General features: G+C 32.8%; 1 protein-coding gene and 1 pseudogene across 2 annotated transcripts; both read left to right on the top strand.

Moving 5' to 3' along the window:
- Window positions 1–1061: 1061 nt before the first annotated feature.
- LOC129306531 (mitotic spindle checkpoint protein MAD1-like) lies at window positions 1062–16250 on the top strand. 2 transcript variants are annotated; one of them, XM_054947172.1, is made up of 16 exons: window positions 1062–1536; window positions 1627–1726; window positions 1996–2156; window positions 3201–3398; window positions 3489–3581; window positions 3822–3938; window positions 5925–6172; window positions 7040–7211; window positions 10404–10502; window positions 10581–10784; window positions 11319–11481; window positions 13546–13636; window positions 13735–13804; window positions 13916–14044; window positions 14259–14297; window positions 15117–16250. In XM_054947172.1, exons 1-16 carry the CDS (start codon window positions 1360–1362, stop codon window positions 15204–15206), a joined length of 2151 nt encoding a protein of 716 aa, XP_054803147.1. In that variant the 5' UTR covers window positions 1062–1359; the 3' UTR covers window positions 15207–16250. The 2 variants fall into 2 exon arrangements, with proteins under 2 accessions (XP_054803147.1, XP_054803148.1); XM_054947173.1 differs by having other exon boundaries at window positions 1403–1536; window positions 1627–1730.
- On the top strand, window positions 15889–24627 carry LOC129304418 (protein NRT1/ PTR FAMILY 4.3-like; annotated as a pseudogene).
- Window positions 24628–25107: the final 480 nt, after the last annotated feature.

The following is a 25107-nucleotide window of genomic DNA, read 5'->3' as shown; positions in this document are numbered from 1 at the left end:
ATTTCCTCTCCCATAGGTTGCGGAAGAAGTGGGCATTTTCTTAAACCTTGTTTGGTTCAAAGAGAGGAGAAGGGAGGAAAGGGAATGAAAGATAAGGGAGAGGAGAAGAGGGAGGGGGAGGAGGAGGGAGCCCCTTCCCTGCAAGAGCAAGGAGGGCTCCCCTTTGCTTGTTTGGTAAGGTGAAGAAATTTTTCCTCCTCTCCCCCTCAACCACAACTAAACAAAGCCTCAAATATAGAATGTTTAATCCATCACCCTTGTTTTTCTCTTTGTTTCCTTCACTTAGAAATGTTTAACTTGGATCCGTCCTGATTGGCCTAGTATCATCCTAATCATATCGAGATGAGTCTTGTCCTGGCCCGAAAATAATCGGGATGGGACTTTACGAGGCAAAAAAGGAAAGGAGTTTGGAACAAGACGGGACACGAGATTACCATTAGGACGTTCTATCCCCTCCCGAATATATATATATTATTTTTTATTTTAAATATATTAATTATATTAATATAATTTATACTTATATTAATTATATCAATTATAATTTCAATACTTGCAATTCTTATTTAAAAGTAAAGTTTTTTTAATTGATAATTTTAATGATATGGAGTAAACATGGTGATATCTTTCTTTATAATTTATTAATTATATTAATATAATTTATTCTTATATCTATCTATTTAATAACTTTTATTTATAATGTATTTCTTGCTTTATTTTCAAAAGAGTAATTAGCTTAGTACATCTTCACTAAAGTAGAAGAACAATGATTTAATATTTGCTGACTTGCCTGTTGTTATTATTCTTATAGCATAAAGATCACTTGTATTTGTTATTATAATTTGTAGTTAGGATTAATATAATTTAATAATTAATTTTAAATTATTATAATTTATGTATATGTATTGTTTTGATTTTAAACTTAATAAATTATATAATTTAAAATTTTAATAAATGTTATTATCTAAATTTTTTTAATATTATTTTATTTATCAAAACGGTGGAATGTTTTAATTTTATCTTGATTCCGTCTCGACTTCTAACAAAATGGGATGGGAGAGAGATCAAAATTTAGTCTGTGAACGCTCCTACCTTCACCCGTTCCCATGCCCGTTCCTCCTCATTAACCAATGCCTAGTATCAAACGTGGCCTTGCGGGATCTCATTGCTCGCTCCTGAAAGGCTACTAAAAATCCGAAGGCCACATAAAGTTGGGGCTCGCTCAACGCAAAGTCTCTCGGAAATTGGCGCCTTCGCTTTTTAAATTAGCTCATTCCTACATTCTGTGACTAGCGTTGTCTTTGCCCGTTCGCTCTCAATCACAGGCGTGAAAAACCTGGTAGGAATCCTCAAGAAGGAAGGATGATACTGAGAACTCCACCTCCGAAGAGGTCGCGCGGCGAATCAAGGCCGCCGGAGAGCCCTCAGGTTGTGGCGGATGGCCAGCTCGTTATCTACGAGGATCCGCCGGTGCCGGAGTCATCGCAGGAGCCGTCCGTTTCCGGGCACATGCTTTGCACTTATCAGTGCCGTCAAATGGTTTGTCAGTTTTGGCTTTCAAGTGAAGTTTTATCGCAAAAAAAAGTTTTTTGATTTCATAGTTCGGTGGCAATTATTTATTTATTGCAGGTTAAAGTGGATTTTCTAGACGCCTTAAGCAAAGCTGAGACGCAGGCTCGTGAATATCAATCTAAGCTGGAGACTTTGAATGAGAATTTCGGCAAAGTTGGTTGGTAGATGTTTCTTGAAATGTCTTTCTATTTTAAACTTTTGTTGACTAAAGGTTTAGTAACACATCACTGAATATAGGGGGGGGAAAAAACAGAGAGAGAAAGACAGAATGCATTGCTGAATGTATGTTTTAATTTAAAATTTTCACTTGCTATGCCGATTGCTGCATACACCTTTTCCTTATTTCTTGGAATTCATTTTTCATATAATGTTATTGGTAGATCATTTCATACCTTCTCTTATTTGACTCAGTGTTAATTATTTCAGAGTCTGAGAGGAAGAAATATCTGGATCAGCTCTTATTTGTTGAACAGGAACTTGCTGCTGCAAAAGGGCGTGAACAGGCACTACAAGAGCAGCTTCTGAAGGAGGTCTCAGATTCGCAAGATAGATTGAGAAAGCAAATACAATTGAACGGTGAACTTCAGGTGTGTCCGGTCAAAAAAAAAAAAAAAAAAAAACTTCAGGTGTGCTTTACACACTCACACACGCAGAAACTCAATGAGATGGCAGCTGACAAATAAATTTTATTTCTTCGGCTCAATGAAGGATGGAGCCTGAAAAAAATGTGGGGGGGGGGGGGGAGGAATTATAATTTCTAAAGGCTTGAGGGGGCAAATAATAATTTTTGGGGGACAATACTAGATTACATGCCTACATACATACATACATCTACGGACTTTTCAAATGGGTGATTGCCCCCTTTTGTTAGTACGTAGCTCTGTCCCTGGTCTCAATGTATTCTCACAGCGAAGAGTGAGCTTAGCTGGATTACTTACATGTCTGTAAGTCCACCAAATGATGAATTAGATGTCAAATTATTTTATTTTCTCTTTTAAAATTTACTTCGAATATGAAGTGAAGTAGCGTTCTTTTTTTTTTTTTTGGCTTGGATTTGGAAACTCAAACATGTAACTTTCAAACTCAAGCTGAAGCCAAGCCCTCATACTGGATTTTTGGACTCAGTTTGGTTTCATCCTTCTTTTCTCTGATCCTGAGTCATCCTTGATATCTTTCTTCAAAGTTGAGTTCTGAAGTTGAATTTATTCCAAATTGATTTAGATTGCATTCTTCTTCTATGAACCCAGATTAAATGTTTTTCACATTGTACAAAATTCTTGGTCAATTAGAAGATGTAGATTCAATGAACTGTGATAGATTTTAATGATAGTTGATAATATATTGTCTTTGGGTTCTACGCAGCAAGGATTAGGAAAAGAATGAAATAGGTGGGGAAAGGGACATATAATAGTTAAGAAAAAAATATAGTTGGTGATAATCTAAATTTACCAATAAGGTTTATCATTCGACTTTAAGTTTTGAAGCAATATGGGTGCTTACAGCTGGGCATTACCTCAAACTGAATTAAATTTTGTGCTAATGCGTAAGGTTTTTTCTTGATTCTTACCATCCAACCTTGCTACTTCTCTGCTTGGGTTACGGTGATAATCCCCTTTTCAAATGGAATTTAGGTAAAGCTCCAAACTGAGACAAACCTTCGTATGAAAGCTGTGTCTCATGCGGCTTCAGCAGAAGAGAAAGCAACCTCTTTAGATGGGAAGCTAGGCCATCTATCGGAGAGCATAGAGAGGGAAAAAAAGCGTCTTCATGATGAGCATTCGCAACTGCAAAGTGACTCAAAGCTCTCTGTCTCTAGAATAACTGCAAATGTGAGTTGTTATTTGTTGTTTATTGTGAGGCTGAATTGGCCATTTACAGGTGTCAGCTGTAGCTCAATTTGCTTAACTTATTTGTTGTAGCTGGAACGAATGGAATGCAAAGCTAATAATGCTGAGAATGAAGCACAGCTGCTTAAAGACCAGCTGGCTCACCTTAGGAAGCAATTTGATGAGGTTTGGAAGTCTGTCTTATTGCATACTGGCTTTTATTGTCCGTTTAGTATTTTCTATAAACTATTTTTTGCTTTCTCAATGATGCTAAATATTCCTTTGTATTGAGCCCTGAAAACTAGCTGAAGGATTTTCTGGCCGATATTTATGTTGGCTTTTGTTCATGTATCTTGTATGAGGTAGGTGTCATATTTCTATTTCCAGTGGAGTTGTAATAGCACTACTTGATGGTTTATGTTCCAGTGTTTGCGCCAGAAGAGTGAAGCCGAGAAAAAGCTATCAACTTTGACTTTTCAAGAAGCCAATTCATCAAATAATGATTCTTTGATTAAACATCTGCAAGAGGAGCTTCGGAATTATGTATGTTGGTTCTCATTTTATGTGTCGTTTCCCTTTTCAATTGTGTTTATTGTGTTGCAAAGTTTTATAACTATAAATTGATGCATGGAACAATTACAATTGTAACTCAAACATGGATGATGGGAAAATTTTGTTGACATCGTTTGAATACCAAACAGAAAATACACTTGGTTGGCTTATTCTAGGCCCCACCCTTTCTTTTTGGATGTTTCTAAATTGGTGCCAATCTCACTTTTCCACTCAAATAGCATAGGAGCATCTCCTAATTACAAAAGAGTAAAATCAATTCCTAGCTGCTTAAGACACACCTAAAGTAGCTCTTTATAAGACTAGGAAATAAGGTCATGTTTGGTACATTAGAATTGGGTCCAAGAGAAATGGAATTGGAATTGGAATCATGCTTTCAATTGTTTGGTATGCATGAATCCAATTCCTTATGGATTCCAATTCTACCAAAATACCTAGAATTCAATTCCATCTCCATCATGATGGAATTGCCACAATTCCATGGAATTGTCATAAGTGCCCCACGTACACACTCCATCATGGTGGCTGAGTTTTTTATATTTTTTTATAAGGATATTTTGGTCTTTATCTATTTTAAATACATATATTTATTAATATTATATTCAGATTCCATCTTCATACCAAACATACATTTATAACTCAATTCTATTCTGATTCCAATTCCGATTCCGATTCCATCAAAAACTCTTCCATCATACCAAACGAGGCCAACAGTAATTAAAAAAATATTAATAAATAAAACATCCTTAAATCATTTAAAGAGGGTAAATGGAGTAATTAGTGGCTTAGGGGCTTAGTGGCTAGGGTAACATGGCTGCCTCTTTTCCATGATTCCTGCTTCCCTTGCTACCCACTTTTCCTCTCTGCTGTGACTGTTCCAAACCACCAAACTGATTGTGGTTCCCTTCCTTCACTTGTCAATGGCCCTACGCTTAGGTGATTACTGATATCTTATTGTACCACACGGGTACCAAATTTATTTCCCTAGCACACACACATATAAATAGGGAGCCTGGCCAAATAAGTGAATGCCTATCACTTGCTTCTCTCTATCACTTTCCTCTGTGGTAAGCTTAAGCCATTTTTTTGCTCTTATTTTAATTTCAATTTTGTGCCTTGGCATGCATTCTATAGCATATACTTGGCCCTCTGCTGGTCGTTGGTGAATCTAGTGCGTGTGGTTTATAACTAGAATATGGAGAGCACCAACAGAAGATTGGGTAGGGACTTGGTCCAATTGGGCTGGTTTGGACAGTGGAGTTCACAATACTATTCACGTATGAGTTGGGATAATTGTTACATTCACCCTTCAACTCAGAATTTGGTGTAGCTCTAAATTTTTTTTAACACAAGGCTATGGCGAACCATACAAAGGATTAGTTCTGGTGATTATGACCTTGTAAACTATCACCTTTATTCATATACAAAGCTCTCTGCATTGCAGATGAGGGTCAAGGAGTACAACAAAATCTCTCACAGAGGAGCGAGCATTGTTTGCCTGCTAGTTAGCATACTTATTAGCTTCCCTATAAACATTGCCCACCAATCACCTATGGTCGAGCACTGGTTCAATTCTGATCATTGCACTGAGACTGACTCTCTGGTCATGCAAAATATAGACATTAACTAGTCAACTGTTGGTTGTTTTGAAAGTTATGCAGTGGCAAAAACGTGATTTGGATTCCATGATGATGTGCAATGTACATGTGTACAGTTGGTTTACAAGGCTGGTGTTTCTCATTCATTTTATTTGAAGATGTTTTTTCCTGTGCTTGCTGCTTGGTGTTTTTTCTCTCTCTTCCATTTGCAAACTTATTTTCATTCCTGAGTTAATGAAGATGACGGATAATGAATAAACCTGTTTACTAAGCAAATACTATATCTCACTGGAATTTCTTTCACCTGTAATTATCTGAATCTTGAAACCTGAACCAGGCCCTGTTTATCTTGACATTTTAGGAATCTGAAGTAAGGGAAGCAAGAAAGCTAAAATCGTGTTTTGAGGACAATGAGCTTTTGAAAGAGAAGTTATTGGAGGAAAAAAACCGTAGAGAAAGGGCAGAGTCAGAACTATCTAAACTACAGGAAGTCCAGCTAAGTAAGGAGAAGTTAGAAAATCAATTGTCATCATGGAAACTGATGATTAAGGACATTCCTGGTGTCTCAAGTCTTGAGGATGTACCTCTGAAGTTTGCTGCTTTACAGAAGTACGATAGTAGCTATAGTTTCTTGTGTATATGACTGTATATTAATAGGTTACTTTCGGAGCTGTTGGAAACACAGTCAATACTATTGATTTTTTATTTATTTATAAAAACTTTATTTGGGGGTTACACATGCTAGTGGACAAACTCACTGCACAAATATGAATTTTGAAGGTCTGCTACAACTTTTGGTGCACCCTTGCTAAATCCTCTTACAATTAGGTCCTACTCAATGGGTGCCTCTTTAACTTTTTGTTTTTTAAATTATTGTAAACTATTGTTGTGAGAGGATGCACCAAACTTGCAGGCTTGCAGCAGACATTCAAAGTCCACAAACGTGCACACAATTCATGGTTTTTTCCTAAAGAAAATGGAAAATATAAGTATTCAAGGATGTGTTCCCTAAGACTTGTCTTTGTGTTTTTTTATAAGGTAATTTGCAGTGCCTACTGATAGACTCCCTCTATTTTCAAATATTAGAGAAAATAACCAATTTACACAGTTTAAAAAGTTGGTTAAGTATAATAATTATTTCTGAAATTAAAAAAATTTGGACTAAATTATCTATGTAATTAATAAAACAAATTTGTCTAGTGAAAATAAACATGGACTTTATGAAGGACAATTTAGAAAAAATATGTGATAAATACTTTTTGAAATTTGTAGTTTTGCTTATAAATAAAAACGAAGAGACACATGGTAGTTTTTCTTATATTTGAAAATGAAGGGAGTGTGCCAGTTTGAACGTGATGACTCTATGTTGGATGTCAGCAAGACTTGGGCAGGAGCTCTTTGTGACGAGATTAAATTCTAGATTTACATATTAAGCAAGCACATAGTTTTTATTGACTGATATTTTTATCAATGCAGAGAGATCATTGATAGCACAATGAAGGAGGGTGAAGGAAATGCCCGCTTGAAACAATTGGAGGTGGCACTGGATGCTGCGGAGATTGGTAAGCAAAATGCTGAAACTGAGGCTGCGTTGGCCAAAGAGAAGGCAGAATCATTGAAATCAGAGATTAAACAGATTGAATTAACGGTCAGTTTTTCATTGGAAAGTTGGTATTGCATTACAATAAATGCTTGAGTCTTTTTTTTCCTGCATAAATAATGATACTTCTTTTCATTAGTCTACATGGTTGCCATCAATATTTTGTTATATATGTCAGCAAATTTTAGCAGTGTTGCCTCTTTTTTAAACAGTAAGTACCAAATTGATAATTGATGCAAACTAAAGAGATTAAATTGATAAAAATTAAACTTGAGAGACTAAATCGATAAATGAGACAAGCTTGAAGGACTAAAAGTTTCACTATCCCTAGCATAAAAGAACTAATTTACTATGTATTTAGAATTAACATACCAATTAACTAGAGTGAAATTTCATCATAAGACAAAATTCCAAGCAAAAGACTTCATGGCTTGTCAAAAGTTAAAACTTCCAAACTCCCTTGCTTATTGATCTCTCTTAAGGTGCACAATTTATTTTCCAGTTGCAACCCAAACCAGAAAATCATTAAATCAATAAAACGACCTTGTAAAAAACTATAGAACCTGATAAAACTCTTTGGCAACCTTGGTCTTTTGGCCTTTTTCTAAGATGTAACTTTATATATCAGTACAAGGTGATGCGAGCTTGGATTTTGGATATTTGGGAACATAACGAATGTGTGATTTTGAAGTAAAAATTAAACTGATATAGGATGCAAAGAAAATTAAAAATTTTCTGAATATCTCGGAAGTGTAACCTTAATTTGACTGAAGTTCTGATTACATGCAACTGAAGTGAGAACTTGTTATCTTAATTAGGCTCAAATTTCTTTATTGATAACTCTTAAGCAAATCTTAAATTACTGTAATTATTTAATACTTAATTATGGAATCTATATGTTCCAAACCAAACAATAATTGCACCAATAAATAATAATTCTTTGATATTATCCTGCATCATAAACCTATGAAATGAAGCATCTAGTTATTAAAGGGATTAGTGTACTTTATGGCCTCTGGTCTCTTAATTTAATGAACAGAACAAGTCAAGATGGTTCAACCAACTTCTGCTACTGCAATGAAGCAATGGGTTTAAGAATTATGTGAGGGCTATAATACTGTTTCCCCTTTCTTGAATGTTAAGTATGTTGCTGTTGTGCTTGGACTTGGTTGTCACCAGGCATCACAATTTTGAAAAGCAGACTGGACTAGCTAGTTTGACTAGAAAATTAGTGAACCAGTGGTTGGTTTGGCTCAGAATATAATGGTGCATTGACAAAAATGAAAACCGGTCAAAAACTAGTGAAAACTAAATAAATTGGTAGTTCAACTGGTTTGTTCAATTTAAAACTAAGATCATTTTGTTTTTTGAAAAATCTGAGAGCATTTCAGATGAGAAGAATCAAAGGTCATAGAATCTGGAGAAGAAAATAAGAATCATAAAAAGTCAGAGAAGAAGAATGTAGGGAAAACATAACTCTGGGTCCTTGCACTTTTCTTGAGTTTTGTTATAGGTCCCTGCACTTTTTTTTTTTTTTAGTGTTCCAAGTCCTTATACTTTTTTTTTTGGTCTGTACCTTAGGTCCCTCCACGAGTAGTATTATGGGGACTTAAGGTGTAGTGCCTGTTTGGATAGTTGCTATAATTGATTATTTGTATGGAAAATCATGTTTTGATTAAAATTATCCAAACACTCATATTTTTATATAATCGATTATTTGCCTCAAATAGTGTTTTGCTTTAAGCTGACCTCCTTAGCTTTTCAATTTCAATTATGGCTGTTGAAGCATTTATTATTTGTCAGCATTTCCAAATGTAGGCATTCATGCTCTATTGCATTGGCATTTTGCACAAGTAGTACCCAATATACCCTTGGCATTTCTTGGCTCATAATTTATGACATTGCGAGGCTTCAGAGCATCTTCTTAGCATTCAAATATATCCCATGCATTCATTTTGTTAAATAATTTAATAAATATTAAATATATCACTATTATATTTTTTTGTTCAATAAATCAAAATTTAATTTAATAATATGAAAAAAATTAATCATTTGTTATATATAATTGAGTTATAACTATAAGGAGTGAGTTATAATAAGTTAAAGTTCAATGATTGAATTATAGCCAAGTCAAAATTTGAGGAATCAAATGATTAATTATCTCATATACTGCATGCAATTTTATCAATATTTACCCTAAAATTCATGTCTTTTATTGTAATTTGTACATTTAAAATTGATTTTTATTAAAATTATCCAAACATTTTCAATTTTATCAAAATCAATCTCAAAAAATATCATCCAAACGCCATCACATTATAACATAATCAATTATTGTAAAAATCTATTCTATTAATCACTTTTTTTCATAATCAATTATACTCAACTGAAATACAAACGGGTTCGTAGATGGAGAAAAGTGTAGGGACCTGAAATATTAAAGAAAAAGTGTAGGGGCCTATAGCAAAACTTGAGCAAAGTGCAGGGACCTAAAATTGTGTTTTCCCAAGAATATATCATATTAGCTATGACCATAGATTTCTAAACTCACTGATAGGGTGTGGCATACGCTACGATGTTTCCTTTTGTTTGAACATTAGAATGACTGATGAGAAAAGAATGATAGATTTGAGAAGATGGTGGAAGAAGGATGAAGAAAGAAAGAAATTTTGCAGCCCATAGAGGAATAGATTAAAATAGAAATTTTAATTTTTGTACTAAATTAATGTTTCATTAGTTGTAATTTTTTTATTAGAATTTTGTTCTGATATTTCATATAAAATAATTAACTGTATTACTATTAGTATTTATTTGTCATCTTAAAAATTTGGCATATGAAATTATAGAAGTATATGTATCTATTTGTTTGATGTTCGGTTCGACCATTGTTAGACTAATAAACCATGAACCAGTGCTCTTACATGTTCAATGACCGGCATGGTTTTCACTTTTCATAACATTTCCTGTCATTAATATTGTTGAAAGTTTTGACTCTGTTAAATTAGTTCTAGCTTCTGTTTGAGGATGATACTTGTGATGATGTTTCTGGGATTGTTATTCATGCGGTATGTTATGGAAAGCGTTTGTTATTGGGACACATATGGTAAAATGGTAGATATGTGTTGGTTGGTGGGTATTTTGTTTTTCATTTTTGGGTGTAGGTGTTTTGACATCTATAGTCTATTGTGAGTCAACTGTTTCAGTTGTGTGCTTTTATATAGTATTTATTGTGAACTGCAGCTTGCTATTGTTACTGAGGAAAGAGACAAATTAAGAAATGCCACCAGTTTGAAGAGTGACAAAGCTGGGGATGTGCTGGCAAGTTCTAATCTTGTTCAGGTTGCATTTCATCCCTTTTTGGGTATCATTCTCAATGTTTCTTTGTTTGCCATTGGATTGATCGGTTTTTGCACGCAGGATCTTGAATCTTCTCTTGCAAAAAGAGATGGCTGTATAAAGGAACTAGAAAGTACCTTATTAGAACAGAGAGCTGTTAATAATCGACAGCATGAGGAAATAAAGCTACTTAACGAGAAGTTAAATAGCGAAGCTAGAAGAATAAAGTCATTGGAGAGGGAGAGCGATAGGCTTCGTTCAGAGATTGCTCTATTGGAGGCAAAGGTAGGTGTGGGATACACTTTGGCAGATACATGGATTTATTTGTCATTGAACATTTTTTTCATGTGTGTGGAATATATATTTAAGGTTATTTTAGTTTTTTAATGATCATATCCCGTATATGTCTTTTTATTTTCTTTTATCATTACTGAACCATCAATGGAGTGATGCAAATGCTTTTTTTTATGACCAAACTGGTTCTTCATTGGAGGTTGCAGAATTAATTGAGAATTTATGCTGCTACTGACAGGGGTAGAGAGAATAGTTTAATCATATATATGACAGATAGACTTGGAAAGGGGAAATTTTTGGGTATGTCTCACCTAGTTTGCAAGATGAAGCTTATGTCTTTGTGGAGTATGGGGAAATGCTGAACAATAATGATTTTCTTACTTATCAATGCTTCCCATAAAGTACTGAAACCCGCTATTTTTGTTTTTGCTGGATAGCTGTTACACAGTTCATCTTATAAAGCTGTCCAGCTTTTAGTATTCATCCTACTATTTAACGATTTGCATTTTGCTTTTCCTTCTATAGTTGGGCCATGGTGATTATTCTGCTGCAAATACAAAAGTTCTTCGAATGGTGAATACTCTTTCTGTAGAAAATGAGGCCAAACAAACCATAGAAGCATTACAAACTGAGCTGCAAAAAACAAAAGAGAAGTTAAAAGCTGTTGAAGAATTGAAGAATCAATCAGGTAATGAACCTTGTTAATGACGGGCAGTGAAATAAAGATTTTTTTTTTGGGGAGAAATACAAATGAAATTAACTATTTCCTAAGTCCCATTTACCTGTCAAACTTATCTATTTACAAGTGGCTAAGACGTGTGGGTAATTTTTTTATTTTTATTTGGAACTTGTATGTAATTCTCCCTTTTTTGGGGACAAAGAGTGAATATAAAGATTTAATTATGTTTGAAAGAGATTTGTTATGTTAGCCAGTATTTGATGGGGGATGTTTTGTCATTTTCTATTGTTGCTCTGCTTGCATGCACGCACATTGAGTGTCTAGCTCTTTTCATTTGTTCCTTTTGAACATCTGGCTTGAGTATGAAACAGATTCTGGTTGTATATGAGATATTGAAGAGATTATGAAAAGTGAAAATGACAATTAGGGACTCCAAAAGAACATTAATGACAATTACAAACCCTGAATTATTAAAATCTCAATAATAGACTATTGTCCTTACTTGCAATTAAAAAAAAAGTGAATAGTTTGTTGAGAAATTAACAAAATATACTTGGGGTTATTTGTAATGTTAGTTGGGAATTTAATAAATTCAGTTGTGAATCTCAATTTTTTGTTGTCAATATACATATAAACCACTTTGGAAATCTAGAAAATATATTTGGAATTATTTATAATATTAGTTGGGAACTTATGAGAGTTAGTTGTGAATCGTAAGCTAATCGCTTGTGATTTTTTTGTTGTCAATATGTAGATAAATTGCTTGGGAAATCTACAACATGCACTTGGAATTATTTGTAACGTCAGTTGATAATTTATGAGAGTTAGTTGTGAATTACAAGTCAAATGCTTGTGATTTTTTGCTATTGCTTGGAAAATCAACAAAAATACTTGAGAATCTTTGTAATGCTAATTTGAAATTTACAAAAGTCCGTTGTGAATCTCAAGCCAACTAACAAAAATAATTTATTGTAAGCAAGGACTGAGGACTATGGTCTGTTATTGGCATTTCAATAATGCAGGATTTGTAATTGTCATTAATGTTCTTATGGGGTCTCTAATTGTCTTTATGGGGTCTCTAATTGTCATTTTCCCTTATAAAAATGCTGTAGTGTTTATGTTATTGAGCTACTTGAAAATGTAGGGTACAATCTAATAAATTAATAAGTCAATTCACAATGACCATGTATGGAAATCAAACTCACATAAAAAAGGCACTCATAAGAACATAATCATCTTTAAACCACAACATCAAGTACTTAAATTATATAAAAAAGTGTTTAAGTTTTGAGTCTATAGTTTTATAGCAAGATATCTACATTAAAGAAGCTTAGCACTGAAATCTCATTTTCACGTTAAATGATGATCTTATTTGAACAGCAGAGGGGATAAATATGGGGACATTGGTCACACAAGTACCAGAGAACTTCTATGATACACATGGAAATCATGCGATATAAACTGAATGTTTCTTTGTTTAAATCATAGGAGTCCTAAACTCATCTAGCACCCTCCCTCGAGCTGGGAAGTAGATGTAAATCATTTTCAATTTGAATTTAGTTTCTTCTAAGTTTACTTTGGCCAAAGTCTGTGCAAGAACTTGAGCAACTTGGGTCTTTGTAGTGGCATAGGCAAATTCAGTATCCTAAATCCACCTTTTCCTTGATGAAGTGATGATTTGATTTACCCATTGCTTTATTCAATCATGTTGAACTAGATTCTTCGGCATTCTTAGTGGTCTAGCATCATTGAATTAATTAGCCAAGTCATCACCGTGTGACTCTAGGCACGATTCCTAGTACGTAGGAGGAGCCCTGCTAAGAAGAGTACTGTGAAGATGGGATAATTAAAACAAAGAAAAATAAACCTATGTTTACTAGTGAAATGAAATTTCCTGTTTATTTCAGTGGTGTGGCTTCTTGATCCTTTTAGTGAGACTTCATCTGTGATGAGAGTTTTCTAAATGAAATGAGTGTTTCAAATGTCCTATGGGGTTGTATCATGAGCTTGTCAACAGTGTAGTGATAATTTTTGAATATATTAATATTTGCCTCATAATTATTTACTGTTCAGGTGAAGCTGGAAGATTTGTAGATAACTACATATCAGATAAGCTAACACAATTGAAAGAACAGATTGCTACTCTTGAGAAAAGAGAAGAAAGGTTGGTGATTTATAAGTTGCTAGTTGCTCCTTTATGGGGTTGTAGATACTAAAATTCAAAATGATTCTGGAATAACTGAAATGCTGGATTATCAACAGATACAAAACAGTGTTTGCAGACAGAATTTCAGTTTTCAGGAGGGCATGCTGTGAACTTTTTGGTTACAAGGTCTATGATTTAATGTTGTTTAATTTGCTTTAGCAGATAACTAATCCCTCTACCTAGTTTTATTTGTCTTTCTTTCTAATTAGGTTTCTTCCATTAAAAAAATGTTGGCAGATTGTGATGGACGAACACCAGCGGTCAAATGGAATCCCGGTGACTCGATTTACCCTGCAATCAATTTATGCTCAAAGTGATGAAGAGAAACTTGAATTTGAATACGAGTCAGGGAATACCAACATTTTGGTAAGTCATTTAATTCTGATTGAGTTCATAATTATAGCGTTGGAATTGTATCCTTGGGAATTTTCTGTGGTATGACTTATTAAATTTTATGTGATTTCAGTAATTATAAAAAAGCATAGATTGATTTTCAAAGATCCAGTGGTGATTCAATAATATCTTTTGAATCCTTTCAAATGTGTAGCATGACTTTTATTTTTTTCCGTCAATGTAACAGGCAAACGATTACACATCACAGCCTGATATATCCCGTCAGGTAAGGAGGTTCTAGTATTTTTGTCACTTTTATTTCATGTACATCCTTTGAAGGTGGAAGATCTCGGACAGTCATTTCTTTAATCTTGTACAGAAATAAGATCAGGTTCCTTTTTTATTTTGTTTCTTTTGTACATGAGTAGGTTTGGTTCAGTCTTAGTAGTTACTTCTTGGTTTTATATTTCAACCAAGTACTAAAAATCAAGCCAGTCATTAAATCAGTTAAGTTATTGGTTCAAGTGTTAATGGTCAAAGCTATAGTCTAACTATGATCAAACTGGTCATAAATGAAGTATTTTATTAAACTGGCGAAGATATTGGTTTAATAGTTTATTGATTCAATCAGGCAAGTTGACCTAAATTTTCATATTATGATTTCAGCGGTATAACTTTGCCAAACAGGAAGAAACAAAGTCAGGATTTATTAGGTCCTGACAGTTAGTTTGATGGCTCTTGATAATGTATCTCGCCTTGTCTCAGTTTTAATTTCTTGTGACTGTTTAATGTCTTTGGAGATTTTTTATTTCTATTTTATTCTCATTATAAATAATCCCTGTTTTTAACGGTTGACACTTGAAAGATTATTAGGACCTGTGGCTCTGACCGTCCTTGAATATATGATTTACAATCATCCTAAAATCTAAACATGATTTTTTTTTTTAATTTTTTTTTAATTTTTAATTTTCCCCGCAACAGACCCACCCGTCGTAGATGGAAAAAGAAGACTTGATTCAGAGAAAGAAATATCGCCATGCATGCAATTTTGACTATTTTTCTGTTTCTTTTCTTGAATCATAATTAGTGACTTGCCCATTCCCAGGTTGAGATATTTGTTCGGAAGATGAACTCAATTCCTGCTTTCACTGCCAACTTAACGGTGGAATCATTCAATAGAAGAACTTTGTCTTAGATGCAATGAACTTTACAGTCTACTGTCCTTATAATATAAAATTTCTATAGCCAATTATTTTGTATCCTTGACTTCTGGATTTTGGTGAACTAGTATAGCGATTCAGCCATTGAGAGGACCCAATTTTATTTGGATTGGGAATTGGTGCGTGATGGAGATATTGGTTGTTTTTCTGCCATAATTTGTAAATATGATACAAGTTTGTGTTGGCAAAAAGGGGGGGAAAAAGCTACTAGTTTGTGATTTTCGAGCTTTTCAGAAGCAAGGAGTAATTTGGAGCAATTCGTGCTGAATATTAGCAAAAGGGTATTTCACCATCACGGGGACATGCTCATTTCTTCGACCTCAATATTTACATAATTTTTTTCTTAGTGGCTGCGGTGATAGCGTAATAATTTACATCCATTGTCATGATGCGGGGAAATATCCTCCCCCCCCCCCCCCAAAAAAATAATTTTTATAATTCTTCGTCCAATGAGAGACTTGTGGAGGATAATCAAGGAGGTGATAATATATGGGGAAGGATTTGGAAATTAAAGGTGCCTCAACGCTATAGATCATCATTTCTGTGGCTTGCTTATAAGCAAAGCCTTCTGACCAACTCTTGTCCAAAACGCCGTGGCTTATGTTCGGAGGATACGTGCATGCACGACTTGTAATCATGTGAGTGAAGATATTCTTCATGTCCTACGAGACTCTGCGAGGACGCAACAGATGTGGAAGAATATCAATACGGTCTATGTACAGAATGGAGGAGGGAGACAGCCTTGCTGCAGAATTTGGTTGTTCTACATGGTTGGGACCATGGTCATAGGAAAGTGGTTCTTGAATCTGACTCCACTACTGATGCGGTTTCCCTAATCACTGAGGCTATCAATGCGGAACACCATGGCAATGATGCGGTGATGGAGACTAGATGTTGGAATATTTGTAAATATTTATGAATTTGCATTAATTAATAAGTCCAAATAAATTGATTTTTATCATCTTGTATGAATTGTGATAGATGGATCATATGAGTGAGTTCAATAGATAGAGGCCCAACGTGTAACCCTGTAGCTGTCAGTTATTCTTTATCTTTTAACTAATTGAATCAAGGATAATTTGAGATAATTAATTAATTAATTAAAAAGTGGTTACTTATTTGGTTTATATAAGTCAATCAATCGATTACCAAAACATGATATACTTTTCATTATCTCTGAACTCTCTGTTAAACTACAGTGGTTTAGTAGATTGTGAATTTATTTATATTTGAGGTAATTGAGGTCACATTCTGTCATGAATTTTTTATGTATGCATGTTAGTTTATTTGAATCTTATTTATATTGAGATACTTATGATAACATTCGAAGCATGTTGTCTAGGGATGGGGAGGTCCATACGCGGCACGTGAAGGGAGAACATAATTATGCGGCGGGATTGTCTTTGCAAATGGTTTCCATGCAGTACTTAATACGCCGTCTGATCTTGCGGTGCTTGTGGATAAGGATTGTGGCTTCATGCACAACTGTTTGACCAGGATGTAATGTGCTGGTTGCTTTGTTTATCAAATAATAACCAGGATGTAATGTGCTGGTTGCTTTGTTTATCAAATAATAATAATAATAATAATAATAATAAATAAATAAATAATAAAATGAGAATGGTTTCTCTAATCTTCTATTTCATTCTTTCAATACTAATGAGATGCTTGCCTTATGTATAGGCAAAGATTTATAACTTAAAGGTCTCAACCATATTAATAATGAAATAATGAATCATAAAGAGAACATTAATTTTAGGGGAAGATAAATTTCAAGAATCCATGAATTTACTTTGAGGAATGTGAAGTAATTAACATAGGGGAGATGAACGTTCATCTCGTAATCTCATTATGACATTGAATCATGGACATCCATACAATATTTATATTCATAAATCAAGAATAATATTGTATTTACTTGAATTTTTTTTAGCAAAAACATTGATTGCACAAGATATTTCTTTTAGGTAAATTAGTTTCTAAACATAAATGTTTAGATTTAGATCCCATACATCCATAAGCCTGAAAAATAAATGGAAATATTGGCACTGTTCAAGATTTTTTATATTTGAATTTGTTTCCTTGATGCTTGATTTTTTTTTTTAAAAGCTGATTTGTCAATAATTGTTGTGCATTTTGAAATTGATTAATGGAACATGAATTTCATGTCAAGGGATGTTTTTCTTGATTTTCCATTGATGAAATCTGCTAGTATACATTTCATGAGAATTATTTTGATTGATTTGATATTTGAATTGTGAATTTGACTTGAACTTGATTTTGACTATTGTTGATTAATTGAGAGTTTTGAGGGAAGACTTTGCTAAGTTTTTATTAGAATTAAAAGCTTTTGTTGAAAATTTATGATTATTGTAGAATTAGTCATGATTTATTAGACTTTTGAATTGGTACTTGAAACCGAATCGGATTAGTTATTGAAATAGTTAAGATACTGATTCAAGAATTAATGATTAAAACCATAATAAATTAATCACTTTATTAAAGTAGTCAAGATATTGATTTAATGTTTTAATTGTTCAACTAAGCATGTTGACTTAAATTTTCATATTATGCTTTTAGTTGATTTTTGATTTAAATGGTGAATTGCTCTTATTTTTTTTTTGGTTGAGTTTATATTGAACTTAAATTTGGCTATTGTTGAATAATTGGGAGGTTGCACTAATTGGATATTCATACAGTATTTAAATTCATAAATAAAAAGGAATAATATTTGATTACTTTAAAAGATTTTTTTTGGCTAAAGAGCATAAACATTAATTGCATAAGATATTTCCTTTAAGTACAATTAATTCTAGACATAAATATTTACTAATTATTTAATCAAATTAGATTTAGATCCCATACATCCATATATAAAGTTCGAAAAAAAAATTGAAATATGGCATTGTTAAAGAATTTTTAATATGTTTGTTTTTGGAATGCACCAATTGGTTTCTGTAAGCAATTTTAAACTTTAACTAATTTACATCAAATTGGGTCAAACCACATTGATGTAAAATTCATACAGTGTCAATTTTTTTCACACACAACACTCAAATTTGAGATATTATTTAAGGAGAATAACTTTGGAACCTTCATTCTACACTCTAGCTCTAAGCATTAGAAATGAAAATATATATAACACTTTTTTACATATATTTATTTGACTTAATCATATTCAAACATTGTTGTGCTTAATTAGAAGTAATTCTTCTAAGGCATCTAACACACATTTAATGTGAATTTTGCATTTGAGAGAAGGTGAATCCCCTTTTACATTGTTTTGTATATGCATTAAAAATTAAACAAAACTAAATTTCCACAAATTAAGAAATATAATTAAAAGTAAATCTCTCTTCTCATTTTACTCATTCCTGTGTTTATTATCAGAGAAACAAAACAAGCTTAAGAGAAAGGAAGAAAGAAACAGAGAGAAAATAGTTAGGTTTAGAGAGAGAAAATGGAGGTGAGGAGAGAGAATCCAAAATAGAAACGAATCAGAGAGCTGTGTTGATTGGAGAGGAAGACCTTCTAATTCCAACAAGCATGGTGGAATCAGAGCTGCTTCTTTTGTTCTTGGTATCACTCTCTATCCATCTCTCTTCTATTCTTTTTTTTCCCCCTATTTTCTTTTCTTTTTTTTTTCTTCGGTTACGATATCCCCACAACCGGCACTATTTTTAAAAAAATTGTATTAGATTGTTAATTGTTGGATTTATTTCAAGTTTTTTTTTTTAATATTAGAGATGTTTCCAAGAAGAACTATACTCAAGGAACCATTGAAATAGGAAGAACAATATTCTAGGAAGAATGAACGCTTATAAATTAGAATATGAGCTAGTCATTGTTGTCCATGGACAAATTGGTACAAGATTGTATTTGCTCATGGTGATTAAGGTTGCACAAGCTGAAACCTGCTCGTCGGCACATGTTCGGATTTACTCATAGGTAAAATAAAGACAAGTTAAGACTTTGCTTAAGGAAAGGAAGCGAAGCACTAAGGTAGAGTCGGTTTTATTTCCAACTAACCTCGAATAAAACTTTAGTCAAACTCCAGAAATACAAACATTTTTTAACATTAAAACAACGGTTGTTATATTTTTTTTTTGATTTGAACATTAATAGTCTCAAAATATTATTATGTCACTCAAAAGTTTAGGATATTAATTGCTTATTAAAAAAAATTTTGAGATAAAAATGCCCTTTAATTCTGGTAAGAATTCTTCAACTAATAATCAACGTTGGTTAAACTTATTATAGGACAACATGACACCCTTTTTTTAAAACTTCAAGAATAATATTGTGCCAATATAAAGTTTATATTAGTTCAAATTTTTTAGGGCTTTTTTTTATAAAGTTTAGGTGAGTTAGGTATTAGGGGCTCATTAGAAATAGTGCATGCCTTGAAGTTCAAACTGTGCTTATAAAAATACTTATAGATTACCTATCAACAAGATTCTTATATTGACAGTGAAATTTGAACCCATAACCTTGTGAGTTATTAATCAAATTCTTACTAATTGAATTAATTTTTTATTGGTAATTTCTTTTTGGTCCAACCATGGTTAAACTAATTGTATTTTCTTCCAAAGTTTTATATATATAAATAAAAAAAATGATTCTTATGAACTTTGGAGCATTTTACTTTTTATTTTTATATCAACTCATTCATTTTGATCATTTTGGTTAATTACTAAAATATTGAAGAATGAAAATGATGACAGGGTTTCAAGCGTTTGAAATAACAGCAGCAGCAGGAGTGGCAAACAACCTAATAACGTATCTGATAAACGACATGCATTTCTCTCTGCCAAAATCAGCCAACGTTGTAACTAACTTCATTGGAACTATCCTTCTCTTAGCTCTTCTTGGCGGCTACCTCGCTGACTCTTTTCTTGGATGCTTTCGAGCCCTTCTCATGTTTGGCTTTCTTGAGCTCTTTGTAAGTAAGCCATTCTTCTCTTAACTAATTAGGTTATCATATTATCAATGACTTAAAAATAGTTTGCTTTATATGTGTGTGTTCGCGCGGATGTGTGTTTTAATAAGTTAAAATGCAATTTTACTACAAAACTATAAGCTCAAGGATGTCTAAGGAGCTAAATTCGTTTTTGGTGTGATGTTTTTCTCTAAATTTTAAAAACAGTATAATGTTGCTCTTATTTTTAATAAAAGTTAATTTTAACTATTAGTTAATTAGAAAAGTGCAAAAAGGATGAAAATGACAAAATTACAGACAATAACTCAAAAATTATAAAAAATGATCAAAAACCAAGATAATTTTCTCGATCTTTTTTCATAATTTTGTGGTTACCTAATGGTTAAAATTAACACTTGTTAGCTATAGGAGTAATTGTAACATTTTTAAAAATTGAAGAAAACATTACATCAAAAGTGAGTTTAAGTTTCTATACGCTTCTAAACTTATAATTTAGGGATAAATTTGTCATTTAGCCCTATGTTTATTTAAGTGATTGATTAAATAGACACATTTTTTATGTATTAATTCGTAAAATTGGAAGCGAATTGCGCTGTACATATGGCTTAGAAATAATGAGATGAGCACACACAGAAATTTCACAGTTTATAATATTGATTCTTAGAGATAATATTACAAATCACCCCCTCCACAAGGAAATCCTAGAGGCTAGAAGATTAATTCAAAGAAATTGGACTATTCGTATTAGTCATTTATAAAGGCAAATGAATGTCCTAATATATTAGTAAGAGCTTCTTATGATTTATATTATCCTTTTTGGACTTTTGATCATCCTCCACTTTATTGTAAGGTGGTGAATGATAAAATGGTGTCTGTAATGTTTGACCTATTGTATTGTACTTCTTGTATTTTTGTGGTTGGTTGATTAATATAGGGTGAACGGGTAAAAATACTCAAAAAGTCATTAGTCAGGAACATCTAGTAATCTGAAGTGAGGAAATACGCATGAGTGTTTATGAAGTTATTTTTTTAATGTCTCTATGATTAATCTGTTAAATTTCATATTCAAAACATGACCATCATTGTCTTTGACTTTTAATGTATTGGAAGAAGGACCGAAAAAATAACTTCATAAATACTCGTGTATTTTTTTTCACTTTAAGTTATTGGATACTTTTGGTCAATGATTTTTTAAGTATTTTTTCATTTTAATCCAAGAATAGCCAAAATGGTAAGGAAATATGTCGAATTTACCCTGTATATAAATGGTTGATTATGTGTGTTCATGACAGGGTATCATACTACTATCAATACAAGCCCATGTTCCCCAATTAAAGCCACCTAAATGTAACACCATACTAATTGATAATGGTGAATATTGCCAAGAAGCAAAAGGGTTGGAATCTGCAATATTCTTCTTGGCACTATACATGATGGCATTGGGAAGTGGGTGTAATCAATCTAACATGATAGCTTATGGAGGAGACCAATTCAACAAACACAACCCACAGCAACTCAAAAGCCTCTCAACTTACTTCAACTTTGCCTATTTTGCATACTCAATTGCTAAACTTGTTGCCCTCACTCTTCTTGTTTGGATCCAAACCCACTATGGCATGGACACTGGTTTTGCTGTTTCTGCTGCTGCCATGGCTCTGAGTCTCCTTTGCTTGATCTCTGGCACTATAGGAATAAGATTCCACAAGGCAACATTCTCACTCCCATTGCTCAAGTATGAAGAATTAATCCCTTCACTCTATATATATTGTTGCTCTTTTTTCTAAAATTGATTATGTTAGACATATTTAATTCAAGAATGATAGATTTGAGGGTATTGGATGTATCATGATTTGATGCTTTGAAATGTTTCCAAATTCTTTTGACAAATCCTTCTTTATCACTTGCCATACTGCAATATTTAACTTTCTCTTTGAACTTGTCTCATAATTAAAAAAAGACATTTATTTTTATGATTTAAAGTTTTTATTACATAAATACAATATATTAGAAATGTTTGAAAAATGTGTGATAAAATTTTAAATAATTGAATGGCCCACATTATTAAACTCCCTCATTAGCATTTGATAGTGCATTCAATGTATGTTTTAGATACTTTGTCAATTAAGCTTGTTATCTTTATCTTGTTTTATTTTACTAGAATTTAAGTGATATTTTATAATCCTTTACAATTATAATGTAGGATTATCAAGATATTTATTTGAGTATAGATGATTTTTCTATAGACAAGTCTAAACTAGAGAATAATTTGGGTGAACCAATACTAAGTCTTATAATTAGAAAGAATTAGAGATTGAATTGGTGAATGAATAATCAACATCAATTTTCAATTTTTTCAAGGATGGCTACTAACATTCTTAGTATTTCAATAACTGTTATAGCTAATGAATTAATTTTTTGTATTGGTTCATATGTTTTGACCAAATATCAAAATTTTCTTCTTCTAAATAATGTTAAAACTATCATGTATGCTTGTGATTGATTTCACGAGTGTAATGTTGCTATGCCATTGAATATTTGGGTGTTTAAGTTTTATAGGTTTGTTGTGAATTTATTTAAGTTTATCAGGTTTTTAAATTTAAAAATTGATAATATTAGGACCAAAGTCATAGGGCTAGCCTTTTAGCTTTAAGGGCTAGAATTAAATTTTAAAAATAAGAATTCTAAAATAATTTTGAGCTTTTTGGCTCATGTCTCTTTTCGATCTTGACCTTTCAAAGATTAACTCTTTAAAGTCAGGTTGATTCTAATTACCATTTGCCAACTCTATTCACAAGTCAAAAGTTATTTTATCAAATAGGCCTTAAAATTATATGGGCTATTTAAAAATATATGCAAGTAATTAATGCCATCCTGTCAGGTTTTTGTGGCTGCAATATTAAAGAGAAAGGTTCGTACAAACCAAAACGATAATGTTAGGGGGAATGCTTGCTTACTTGGTGAAGGTTTGGGCCATCATCACACAAATAAGTTCAGGTACTTCCATCGGCTTTAATTTGTTTCTTTTTCTTTTTTGGGTTTTTATCCATAATAATTTTCAGTCATTAACATTTTGAGTAGATCATATATAGGAAAAATAATATTTCAAGACTTAAAAGATAAATTAATGAAAATAAAACATAGATGAGGGGAATGAAGTGGGTACTTTTATAGGACATATATGTACATGTAGAGGCGGGAACCCACTCCTATTTTCCTATATCTCTAATTTAATTTGTCTCACATAGTGAGGGATTTGGGCCCCCTCTATCTCTTAAAATCCCCACCCCCAAAAAAAAATAATAATAGAGCAACTCTTTCTATTTCTCTATTTAATAATATTTTGAGTAGAATATATTAAAGAAAAATAATAATATTCAATCAAATAATTAAAATTAAAATTCTTATGAAAAATTTTGCAAATTGAACTATTTCATCCTATCCCCCCCCCCCCCAATATTATCTATCTCACTCTAGGGATTCAGTTCCTTCTATGATTTCAAGTCGTTAAGTCTAGCAACAATATAAATGGACCCCACCTTTATCCATATCTCCCTCCTCACTTTACTGAATGTTTTTGTTGATGATTCTGTTAATTAACACATATAAACGACAATATGTTCGAGAGAGAGAGTGTGTGTAAAGTACTCTTATTAATTGTAGGTTTTTGAACAAGGCATGCATCAAGGTACAAGGCGAGACTACCCCAGAGGAAAATCCATGGAGATTATGCAGCATTGCTCAAGTTGAGCAAGTGAAGACATTACTCTCACTCATCCCCATCTTTGCTTGCACAATCATCTACATCACAATCCTAGCTCAACTCCAGACATTCTCAGTTCATCAAGGATCTTCCATGGACACCCATCTTTCGAAAACCTTCCAGATCCCTTCAGCCTCCCTCCAAAGCATCCCTTTCATGCTACTCATTCTCTTGGTCCCTCCCTATAACACTTTCTTTGTCCCTTTTGCCAGAAAACTCACAGGCCATGAGTCCGGTATCTCCCCCTTAGCCAGAATAGGGTTTGGTCTCTTTGTAGCTACTTTCTCCATGGTTTTCAGCAGCTTTAATGGAGAAAAAGAGAAGAGATCAAGCTTTGAACTTCAACCAAAAACTTAACATTCTTTGGATTACGCCACAGTTTTTGATCTTTGGATTGTCAGAGATGTTTACATTAGTGGGACTCAATGAGTTTTTTTACAAGCAAGCTAAGATGAAAGGAACGGAGGCATTCATGACTTCATTCACTAGTCTTTCACACTCTTTTGGGTTCTTCTTGAGCTCAGTTTTGGTCTCTCTGGTGAATAAGATCACTGCTACAAGTTCTAATGGTGGGTGGCTTCATGAAAATGATCTGAACAAAGATAGGTTGGATTTGTTCTTTTGGTTGTTGGCTGCACTGAGCTTTCTCGACTTCCTCAACTATCTTTTCTGGTCAAGATGGTATTCTTCTGGATAATCTCAAGATTGTGATGCAAGTCTAGATAAGTATCTTGGAGATGATAATTTTCCTCAACATGTTATTTATACTTTGTAGCTTTATTTTGAGCAAAAATATAATTATTTGTGATTAATATATATGTGGGTTTTATATATTCCAAATCAGGGCTATGTAGAGTGTTAGGCCGTTAAGGCCACAGTCTTAGGCCTAAAAAAAAGAATATTTGCTTATACTTTATATAACCAGTCATTATTTTTTTGTTAAGCATTAATGTTAATTAATTACATATTTTCACCAACAATTTAAAGCTTTAAATTAATGAGGATGAGTTGAATTTTATTTTTTTTATATTAAGACAAAGGATAATAAATGTGTAGTAAAAAGCTAAAGTATTACAATACAACCAAGGAGATAAACTAAAAAGGGAGTAAAATTAATCCTCCTGGATAACTTTAAATAGATGATGTTGAAACTTTTGGAGCAAATGATTAATATCCA

Source organism: Prosopis cineraria, unplaced genomic scaffold, assembly GCF_029017545.1.
Source record: "Prosopis cineraria cultivar Desert tree isolate PC_DT_omini unplaced genomic scaffold, ASM2901754v1 PC3, whole genome shotgun sequence".
Taxonomy (NCBI): domain Eukaryota; kingdom Viridiplantae; phylum Streptophyta; class Magnoliopsida; order Fabales; family Fabaceae; genus Prosopis; species Prosopis cineraria.
The sequence above is the reverse complement of the archived record's forward strand: the minus strand, read 5'-3'. Positions and strand labels throughout refer to the sequence as shown.

What these genes read in the sequence shown, in the direction of transcription:
- LOC129306531 (XM_054947172.1), top strand. Translation starts at nt 1,360, where the DNA reads ATGATACTGAGAACTCCACCTCCGAAGAGGTCGCGCGGCGAATCAAGG. An exon ending in TTGCTCTATTGGAGGCAAAG is followed by an intron (nt 10,785 to 11,318) that starts GTAGGTGTGGGA and finishes TTCCTTCTATAG; the next exon opens with TTGGGCCATGGTGATTATTC. An exon ending in AGCCTGATATATCCCGTCAG is followed by an intron (nt 14,298 to 15,116) that starts GTAAGGAGGTTC and finishes GCCCATTCCCAG; the next exon opens with GTTGAGATATTTGTTCGGAA.